Consider the following 11,124-nt stretch of genomic DNA (forward strand, 5'->3'; position numbering starts at 1 on the left):
CAATCTGTTCATGGCTGTCGTGTATAGATCCCAATTTAAGGGGTTTTTAATTGCCATATTAATAACCTGAGGGTGTTTAATTATATATTTTTAAAATGACAGTTTAAGATTTTCTTATTCAACAAATGGGCAATGCCAGAAGGGTGATCAGCTAAAGACCTGGGTTCTACAAGGGTTGAAGGCAATGGGTTGCTGAGGGAACTTCTTACAGAAATGTCTTGTGAAGCAAAGCATTGTTTTCTCTCCTCAGATTGGTCAGTTCTTCTGTCCAGCACCTGTGACCAGCATGACACTTGCCGGAACGGTCAGCAGGTGCCCCGAGTGTGTCCCCCTGATGTGTGGTGACCAACTGGGCAACGTCCATCTCCTCACATGGCGGCAGTGAAGTGACCACACCACACTAGCTGCACTGTCTTCTACTTAAACTTTCCTGTTGTTGTAGTCTTCACAGCTATACCATGTCTTCACTTCAATTCGTTTCAAATTAATTTCTTTACATCTTTATCCTCAACTTGTTAATCATTTAGCAATACTCCTTTGAAGAACCTGAATGTTTTTGAAAAGTTGGCGTGTAAATAATTGTCGTCATGGTTGGTATCGAGTCTATTTGTTTGGCATGTATTGCATCTCTTAAATATATCTCCTAATGTCAAGTCTATATTTTCGCTAGTACAATGTAGTATTATTGAATATAACTTTACATTGATTTTTTTATTTAAGAATTGTTATGATTATGTTTCATTCAGTTGAAGAACAATAGTGAAAACAATGCACATCCTTCCTTTGTGTTTAGCCATGAATTGTTTAACTGGTACTCCTAATTAAGCAATGTAAATACAATGTAAATATGTCATATATATCTCCTTATGTATGTACACTATAACAATGTGTTGTATTTTTATTATTATTTATGTAATGTATCTGTATGTTTGACATGCTTTGATGCTGTGTACACAAATGAATACACACCTATCTTAGACATTAGTAGGCAACATTGCTTAAAAAAACACATGTCTAGTTTCAAAGACTTATGTATGAACAAGTTATATTTGGCTGTGAATGTGTATTAATAAATATATCATTGTAAATACTGAAACAATCATTGTACATACTGAAACAATCATTGTACATACTGTCATACCCAAACATCTGTAACATATCCATGGTAACCATTAATTAGTTTACTGTAGCTCTGTATTTGTAAACTTGGTAGGAGTCAAGTTGTGTCACTTTTACACGCTTGCAGCAGTTAGCATTATACTAGTTAAGTTATACTAGATGCCGATTATGAGAATGAAATGAGGATAATCAAACTACATTTCTGTACAGACAATTTTGGTCAGAATTATGTAATGTATTTATTAATTAGATAGTTTAAAAAAATAGCTCATCTAAGTCAGTATTTGCTTGCTTACAGAACTAGTGGCTTGATATTTGCATATTGTATATAATGTATCTATATTCTATGATGTATGCACTGTCTGATGTGTGCTGTCATAAGCTGAGACACGTACTTGTATGGAAGATATTCAGTGTGGCCAGCGGCTGTCACTGCAGGGTTTTGTCACTGTTTTAGACATAATTATATTTCATGTCATGAAAATGAATGTTAAACCACAAGATATGCATCATAAGTTGTTCACTGGTCACGAGGGGGGCATGGGTTGATGTACCCTCGATGTTTGTTTAAAAAAACATAGAGGGTACATCAACCCATGGGCCCCGAGGGACCAGTGAACAATGTATTTATCTTACAGAACACCTTAATGTTACTTTGGAATTGTTTGAAGCACGGGTACAAATCTTTTTGTAGCCATCGCTAGCTTTTGCTGACAAGAAAAACATTTAGAGTTTTCTCCCTTCCTTCGATTTGCATTCGCAAAACATCAGTAAATTCCATACATCATACGTGATTCAATGTTATTCGAGATAAAGAATTACTACTACGAAGTACAGAATGAGTTGCCATTGACAGCGGGCTACATTGAAATGTTACTGGCTTGTAAGCGGGGTACATTGAAAATAATAGAAGAGCGCGCTCAACCAATCAGAAAGCGACATTTATGTGTGAGGTAAGATAAATAGTCTGATAACTGTAGTATTCAGTGAACATTGGCAAGTTTCAGTTAAATTCATACCAAACATCTGCAATATATCCATGGCAACCATTTATTAGTTTACATTAGCTTTCCTAAATTTGTAAACTTGGTAGGAGACAAGTTGAGTGTTCATACTGTAACATGGTGAGACTCTGTATTCTATCATGTGTGCACTATTTGATGTGTAGTCATCAGTGGTGATGTATTTATGGCTCTGTAAGATGTTCAGTGTGGCCCAGCTACACTGCCTGAGTAAGGTATACCAGGATTTTGTCACTGTCAGTTCATGTGACGGAAATGTCTTCGAACAACCAAGATAGACATAAATTATCATAACTGTATAACTTGGGGGAAGTTTCAATTAATTAAATAGCCTGCATTTAGTATTTACAAACATGACATCTTTGTAAACTTCTGTCAAGAACAATTTACCATATTTGTGGTTTTCAAAAAGAGACAGTACAAGTCTGTAAAATATAGACATATTAACAGGTGGAGTTTTGAACATTCTTTTTTCTCTTTTTCTTTATCATATTGTGTGTTCTTTTTCTAAAATAGTGGGTTGAAGTTGACGCCATTCGCATACAATCTTTTTTTCAATTATCTGTTGAACTATATTAGATTTATGCTGTTTTAATAGATCAAAACTAGAAAATACTAAATTTTTTTTCAGTTTCAATCTTCAACACGCTTAATGAACTATATATTGCTGTAAATTTATGACAATACAAACTGCTTTCAGTATTTTGGCTCATTTCCACAACTGATTTTACTTCAAAATGTTACTAATGTAACTACAGATTCCTGGAGTATAGTATGTTGGCAAGTTCATAATAAGCTGTTTATTAGTTAAAATGAAGGCAAATTCAGAAAATAATTCAAAATGATTTTCAGTAAATTATCCAAAAGTAATCGTTGTGTTTTAACACACAAATAACCTTCTGTAAACAGAAGATCTGGGTGATATATTTGTTGATTTCATAAAATATGAAGGAATAATTGCATTAAAGTCTCCGAGAAATGGAATTATTTTCAGACGTTTCCTGATTGGAAATAACATACTTGTTGGTCACATGATTGGTCTGAATTGAAGGGGATACATTATAAAAATTGTTTTTCGTCTGTTAATTTTGCGCAGTCTGGGGCAAGGGTGAGGTTATATTAAGGTAAATATGATAATTTGTTCCGACAAAGGTCAAAACGTATTTTACAAAAAAGGGTGGGAGTGTGTGACCAACAAGTGATCAGTATAACATAACTTCTTCACATATAGTTCTTCCATAACAGTTGTGTTCAGGTGCACCACCTATGTTGTGATGCATGATCTCAGACCGGCTGGCTGTCTCGTGTAGAACATGAGCCCAAGGCTGTGACTGAATCTATGAACTGTGCAATAGTAGCAAATTCATATACAATAAACTCAAAATACAAGTAAACTTCTAGTGTTTGTCATTACTTCAGAAACTGTATTTACGTCACACCAACATTATTTAGGAGACACCAAACTTTAACCATAGGGAATGGTGCAGGTGAAGGAAGGTGTAACATGGTTTAACATTGTAGTCAGTGTTAGGCTGATACAGTGACGAGAGACTGCATGATTTACGTGTGGTGTGATGTGTCAGCTTGTAACACTTGACTAATGTTGGTATTTCAGTGCTAACACAGTGAGTTACAAGCTGCAGTAACCCCTTATATAGTGAGTGAGTGAGTTGGGTTTTACACCGCTTTTAGCAATATTCCGGCAATATCACGGCGGTTGACACCAGAAATCGGCTTCACACATTGTACCCATGTGGGGGAATCGAACTCGGGTCTTCGGCGTGACGAGCAAACGCTTTAACCACTAGGCTACCCCCACCGCCCCAAACCCCATATATAACATACATACCCCACTTTAACACATGAGGACTCTAAGGTGCCAGACCTTGTTTTGTCCCTTTATGATGAGGCAGCAGAGTAACAAGTATCATCTTTTAATGTCTCTTCTGGTACAAGGTGACAGGTGTTCAAATCACAAAACTAATACCTTCCAGATCACAGGCAAACTGTAGCGCAAATAGGGGTGCGCAACAAAGAGAACATGACCAGTCTTCGTATATGCATGTTTGCCTGTGTCCGGATAGATGCAGTATTACTATTCAATGAAGGCATTCCTCTGCTGCCTGAAAGTCTGTAATAAGTTGCCATAGCAACTATGGCAATAAACATTGCAGGGTACACTTCAACTGCTGTCATTGCTACTGTGAAGTCCACATGACAATGGCGACATTCGATTCATTCTGTGTTCAGCTCTCCATTGTGGAGAATTGGCATCATCATATTCAGGTGCATTAAATAAAGAACAAATCATCTGAGATTTTCAGCTAGCCAGTCGTGATAGCTTTATAGCATATTACTGGCCCGATTCACAATCAGCTAGCACTTGGCTAGCGGGCCAGTAGCTATTTCGAACACTGCCACTGGATGATGTCAATCTGTAAATTATTCACTCTGGACCAAACAATCCAGTGATTAACACTGTTAACAATGATCTACACCAATGTGACATGATGCCGTGCATCAAACAAGTCACAGTCTGATGCCTGATCCCTTAATGTCTTATGACCAGCATTGGTGCAGAAGGGGGTCAGTTCCATACAGGAAATCCACCCGGGGATGATGGTACAATGAATCATTTATTCATATGTGCCTCCCGTGTCATCTTACAAGCTGGGAGTACAAGTCCATTCTTTCCTTTAATCAGGGGCAGTGGGGTAGCCTAGTGGTTAAAGCGCTCACTCATCACGCTGACGACCCGGGTTTGATTCCCTACATACAATGTGTGAAGCCAATTTCTGCTGTGGTTTTACTGGAATATTGATAAAAGCAGCGTAAAACTAAACTCACTCACTCTTCTGGAATCAGCAAGTTGTAAATACAACACAACTCTTCCAACACAATATATCAAACTACATGGATCTCAACACGACTCGGACAACACTTAGCCCCAAATCATAACAGTCTGACCTGAACTGACTTACCACAATAACAACGATTAACTGTTACACAAGACATTTTAATGACAAACAAAATAATATGTAATCATACATATCAGCATTACCTTCATCAAATGAGTTCATATTTGTTACAATGTCATGATTTATGAAATGTTAGTAAAATGTCCTCACAAGTCTTACCCAAAGATAAATTTAACCAATTCTTCAAATATCAGTCTTTGTGACTAAATGTCAGACCATAAGAAAGCATAACCTGCATTAGCAGAAACAGGATGATATATTTGTTAGACACGGACATGAACATAAACTGGGTGACTGAATATTGTGCTGTGCTGTGCACCACAAGGCAAACAAACTTGGACATTTCTTGGAGCTTTTTATTTCAAGACTAGTGTATACCTCATTTCACCAGTCCAAAATGTTTCAAGCTTGTTTGTGAATGAAACAAAAATGTTCACATTTCTGTGAGTCTTGTTTGGTTCCAATTTGTGGTATAACTGAAGGATTCTAAAACTGGTTCGGAATTACAGTCATCAAAAGCTACCAGCACAAGAGGACTACCATCATTTTATGCACTTAGTAGTCTTCGTCTAGGGCTATAACACTTAGTAGTCTTCGTCTAGGGCTATAACATTTAGTAGTCTTCGTCTAGGGCTATAACACTTAGTAGTCTTCGTCTAGGGCTATAACATTTAGTAGTCTTCGTCTAGGGCTATAACACTTAGTAGTCTTCGTCTAGGGCTATAACATTTAGTAGTCCTCGTCTAGGGCTATAACAGTTAGTAGTCTTCGTCTAGGGCTATAACATTTAGTAGTCTTCGTCTAGGGCTATAACAGTTAGTAGTCTTCGTCTAGGGCTATAACATTTAGTAGTCTTCGTCTAGGGCTATAACAGTTAGTAGTCCTCGTCTAGGGCTATAACAGTTAGTAGTCCTTGTCTAGGACTGTGAGTGTGAAGGAAAAACTTGCTTATTACTCAGATGATAGATTTACCTGGCTGCCTTTAACCTCACGAAGAAGGAGCCAGGGTCCACTATTACTAATCATTTTACCACATCTGCATTATTCTGTGCTGCAAGTGATAAAAGAATGTTTGACCCAAGAGATAAAAATTGGCTCAACATGACAAGCCCATTTATGAGTTTTCTGATACAGAAGCTGTGATCAACATCTGAATCTATAGCCTCTTGAAGAGTCATGATCTCTAAATGGCAAGCCTTACATTCATCCACCTCCATTCTTACAAAACCAAACAACTACCATAGCATTCATCCATACAACCAAGCAATAACTGTATTCAATGCGTCACATCTGTTCTGTCTTGGAAGACAATTTCTCCCACACGTGTGTCAAGAACATTTTCAGTCAGATGTTTCACATGGGAGCTGGTAGGTCCTTCACACTTCCGAAGCACTCATCGTATGTATCCTGGTAGTCCTCATGAGGTTTGATCAGCACCATGCAGAGCTGGCGGTGAGAGTTGAGGGCGGAACCCAGGTCCTGCGTACATGACAACAATACATATAAATACTCAACAAGCAAAGTGAAAACAATTGGTTCATTTCATGATTATTTGTTGTTTAAAGACACTCTCAGCAACATTCCAACTGTGTGACAGCAGTCTGGAAATAATCAGGTAGTGTGGTATTGATAAGGGACTGGTCAACTGTACTTACCTCCTTTGAAGGGACGTAACAGTAGGGAATACTGGCTTCCTCGCACATGAGCGGCACATGACAGATCACCTCTACTGGGCTCACATTGCCAGCTATTACCACCAGGCTGGAAACAAAACAGAAACATGCAGGAAGTGCACTGGTACACTATCAACTAGAGACATCCACAGCCTCAAGTATCAACCACCTGACTCCCTAACCCTGTTTGAAGTTCATCTCCCCTGACACCCAAACCATCATTGTATTTCCCCCATTAGGTCAGACCAATTTTATTTCTTGTTTTACAGATCTGCTGGTCGTATTTTTTCAAGAATAAGAAGAAAAGAAAAGAATTTTCCTCGTTCAAAAAATAAATCCTAATGTTTTTATTGGCCAAAAACGTAAACTTATTTAATTATTTTCAGATTGTATTTTGCCCCATATAAACTTCATAAATTGTGTAAAACGTAAAATACTTTTAGTATTTAGAAGGAATATTACTTTGACTGGTGATTTTAATTTATTTATTTTTCCCTCGTGCCTTTAGGTTTTCTGAGGTCAAAAATCTGTAAAACAAGAATAAACAAAACTTGGTCTGGCCTTACACTAGAGTGAAAAAAGAACAAAACACAAACATATGCATATAAGAATACATACCCTTTCTCCCCTTTGCGGATAGCCTTCTGTACTTCACGGACTCCCTGTACCAGATGTTTGGGCTGCTTGTATGCTGAAACAAAGTATGCAACAGACTGCTACACTTTGAATGACAATATAAATTAACACTGCCTTACACACACAAGCAATTTCCCACCTATCTGCATATGACATGTTACAAACCTTCCTCCCTTTCCATGCCATGTGAAGTTGAAGAGGACTTTATGCAGCTTTTAGGGCAATGTGGGGCACCACAAATGTTCTTCATACTTGGTTGGTTGGGGTTTAACACCACACTCAGCAATATTCCAGCTATATGCCGGCGGTCTGTAAATAAGAGTCTTGACCAGATGATCCAGTGATCAACATCATGAGCATCGTTCTACGTAACTTGGATACGATGACGTGTCAACCAAGTCAGTGAGCGTTGCCACCTGATCCTGTTAGTCGCCTCTTATGACAAAAAAGGGGGTTGCTGATGACAAATTCTGACCTGGATCTCATATTTGGTGGTCATCTGGGAATCAAACCTGGGCCTTAGCCATAACAGAACAACATTGCAAGTAACAGACTACATAGCCTCTGAATATTGAAGAACTCATAAAATGTTCACTATTTATTGTGAACCTTTGGTGACTATTTACTCAAGTGTTGAACATCTTTTGCTATTTTGTAATTTGTTTGTGTGTTCAAGGATCCATGTCAGATATGTTCTGCCCCACACTGAAGCATGTGTAACTGAAGCATGTGAGTTGCCCTACCTGCACATTTATTTGAATGTTGTCCAGTTTTTGTCTCGGTAACATAAGATCTCTAACTTAAGAATATGCTTCTGTGACTTTTGTGTTTCACAATACTATTAGTTCACAGGATCTGGGACATGTGCACTGTGCAAGCACTGCATGTCACAAGTAATTGAAGCGATTCCATCTATTCTTATTTGTCTTGACAAAGTTCTTAACCCATATCGCTTGCAGATTTACACAAATGCTAAATGACCATGAATTATTATTCTCTAAAGCTGTTGATTACCAATTTCTGCCCTGTGGAAGTTCTGTTTGATAATGTGGTCATACATATCACTGAGCGTGATTTTGCCAGCTACAAAACTACATTTGCACAATTTGGTGCACACTCACTTCAACAACGGTTGGGTTATCAAGGCAATTTACATTTAACAACATTCTGCTGTTCTGATTAAACAGTGTGCGTAAATTATCATGCATAACATGATGGAGTGTTAACAAATTATTTGGCCCCGATATATTTTTAGCCTGAGGTTCCTTGGGCCTGCCAGCCAAAAGTATGTATAATAATAGTATCCTGGACAACCAAGTTATGAGTACCCAACAGTGAGTATTTCCAAAGGCCTCACGATACGCCGTGGCTTTCTTTACTATCAGATTTGCAAGCTCTGATGCATAAGTTCCAGGTATATATTTTGGATGCAGGCAACACATTTTACATAGAAGCACTCGATTGTACTTTTAGAACTAGCAATTTCAAGATATAGACATTCTTTATCTCATGCTTCTACGTTTGGTTTGCTTAATCAAGATGTTTGTCAGTGTGAGGAGTCTGTTAAATGCATGCCACTGTGTTTGTCATCAAAAAGTTCCAGCTGTGCCACTTAAAGGGGATCTATATACATTTTGCAGAACTTGGCTATATGCCCTCTGCCAGTTTCCTAAATCATGGAACGCTAGTTCTCCACAAGTACACTCGCTTAACCTTGATTCGTGGAGATAAGGAAAGTGCGGCGATATTCATATTTTAAAAATGCATGATTTCATTTTGTATACGCACTGATTATTTTATTCATTGATTCAGCAAATTTAAAATGCCTAATATTCCACTCGTGAATGAAATGTTTGTTTACGGAAGCCATTTGCAATCATCAACCATTCGTGTGCCCACAAAATGTGACGTCACCTTGTTTCGTGGATTACGTAGTCGGTTACTTTATACCAATATGTACCACATAACACTGCAGTAAGACACCAAGGACTGACTGACTGAGTTTGGTTTTACACCGCTTTTAGCAATATTCCAGCAACATCACGGCAGGGGACACCAGAAATGGGCTTTACCCACTGTGCCTATGTGGGGATTTGAACCCGGGGTCTTCGGCGTGACGAGCCAACGCTTTAACCATTAGGCTACCCCACCACCCAGACACCAAGGAAAGCAGACAACGAGAAGTGCGAAGGTTGGAGCTATCGGTATCTTGTTTACCTGACATTTTGTAAAAATAAAATTTGGTAATGGTGGCTTTAGTGATCTGGGGCTATTTATCTCAATGCTGGACAATTATAATGCCGTCTGGTCATTCCGTGCACCTAAGCACATCGATCGCAACACGACAACTAACGTCTCTATTTTTTGTGGTTTACGTGACTAAACATGCTGGTATGCATCATATTTACCTAGAAATATAAGTTTTATTGACGACTATAAGATTCTAACGTTGCATTATGCCATATGGTTGACCTAACCGGCATTCTGACGACATCGCTTGCTGTCCGGTAAATCGGCACAGCAACTGCTGCGCATAACATCCGGCCGGAGATCCGAAGTATTGAAGCGTATTAGTGTTTCATATTAAATCCAATTATGAATAATGAAGAAAAACGTTTAACAGTCTGAAGAAAACGAATTTTCATAAAACTGTCAATTTATCTGTCAGTTACTGTTATTTACTTACCTTTAGTGATTAAAAGCCACTATTTCAAGCATATATGTGGTACCAGATGTTTACCTCGATACGGAAGTGGGCTATTGCAGCAGCGCAGATTTACCGGACGCGCGGAATTACTGGACTTGCTTGTATATTCAGTGTACTCGCATGTAATGCAGAGATTCGGAACTTTTTTGTCAACGAGGCATGGCATTGTATGTACATCAAAAGTACAACTTTGTGACGTCAGTCGAGACTTAATTTACGAGCTAGCATGATAATTTCCGCGATCCACGAATCAAGGTTATCCACGAATTTAGGTTATGGTTCTGTAATGTTATCAAGTAAACATACCAAAGGCTGGTCAAAGCTGTGTGCAGGAAATAATCTGGTGTAGAAACATTTGCAGATGATCGAGATGACCAAGGAGAAGATACTTTTACTTTTAAGAATATTGAAATTGCATGGCATGATACTTATATTGGAAATGATACATGTCTATATGTATCTGGATAGTTTCCAAGATGACCAACGCTGTACAAGCAGCACAGATGCTATATAATATTGTTTGTGTACACAAAGAGGTGTCATCTAAAGTAAGATGACAGGTGAAAATACTTAAGCCAGCGTTGCAGCTCAATAACAAGGGGCAAGTTTGTAACAAACATCATATTTTAGATTTTCAGCACTGAGACTGAAGCGATTTCTGTTTCACCTTTCTTTGCCGTCTTGTACAAACGCTTCGTCAGTTTTCGTGAAGCCAGAGGAGCCGCTATCGGACATAGGAAGCGGATCTTTTCATCCCAGGAATCTTCCCTCTCTTCTTCTTCGCCCCCCTCCGACTTACGCTTTTCTTTCTTCTCCTTGCCCATGTTATGTTATCTGGTAAGACGCCAAAGAGTGTTTGTTTTCGAACCACGTGTTTTCAACCGGAAGTAGACCTGCATACAAAGCAGTAAATACAAGCCTCGCAGAAATAATATACAACAAATTCAAAATTGTCTTCTTTTACCAATGTATGTCTTCGTATAAATAAC

General features: G+C 38.3%; 2 protein-coding genes across 2 annotated transcripts in view; one reads left to right on the forward strand and one right to left on the reverse strand.

The window, feature by feature from the left end:
- Window positions 1–1,623, forward strand: part of LOC124268522 (telomerase protein component 1-like) — a 51,448-nt gene extending 49,825 nt beyond the window's left edge. The window contains 1 exon segment of the mRNA XM_046703508.1: window positions 251–1,623. Within this exon segment, the coding sequence (XP_046559464.1) occupies window positions 251–385 (135 nt within the window). The 3' untranslated portion in view covers window positions 386–1,623.
- Window positions 1,624–5,141: 3,518 nt separating this feature from the next.
- LOC124268519 (H/ACA ribonucleoprotein complex subunit 2-like protein) lies at window positions 5,142–11,124 on the reverse strand. Its single transcript, XM_046703506.1, has 4 exons — window positions 10,803–11,124; window positions 7,411–7,483; window positions 6,775–6,880; window positions 5,142–6,598 (listed from the first exon to the last, which is right to left on the reverse strand). Exons 1-4 carry the CDS (start codon window positions 10,957–10,959, stop codon window positions 6,473–6,475), a joined length of 462 nt encoding a protein of 153 aa, XP_046559462.1. The 5' UTR covers window positions 10,960–11,124; the 3' UTR covers window positions 5,142–6,472.

This window comes from Haliotis rubra, unplaced genomic scaffold, assembly GCF_003918875.1.
Source record: "Haliotis rubra isolate DU_JTF1 unplaced genomic scaffold, ASM391887v1 Scf1389, whole genome shotgun sequence".
NCBI classification, from domain to species: Eukaryota; Metazoa; Mollusca; class Gastropoda; order Lepetellida; family Haliotidae; genus Haliotis; species Haliotis rubra.

What these genes read in the sequence shown, in the direction of transcription:
- LOC124268519 (XM_046703506.1), bottom strand. Translation starts at nt 10,959, where the DNA reads ATGGGCAAGGAGAAGAAAGAAAAGCGTAAGTCGGAGGGGGGCGAAGAA. An exon ending in GTACAAGACGGCAAAGAAAG is followed by an intron (nt 7,484 to 10,802) that starts GTGAAACAGAAA and finishes ACTTTGTTTCAG; the next exon opens with CATACAAGCAGCCCAAACAT. An exon ending in ATCCGCAAAGGGGAGAAAGG is followed by an intron (nt 6,881 to 7,410) that starts GTATGTATTCTT and finishes TTTTGTTTCCAG; the next exon opens with CCTGGTGGTAATAGCTGGCA.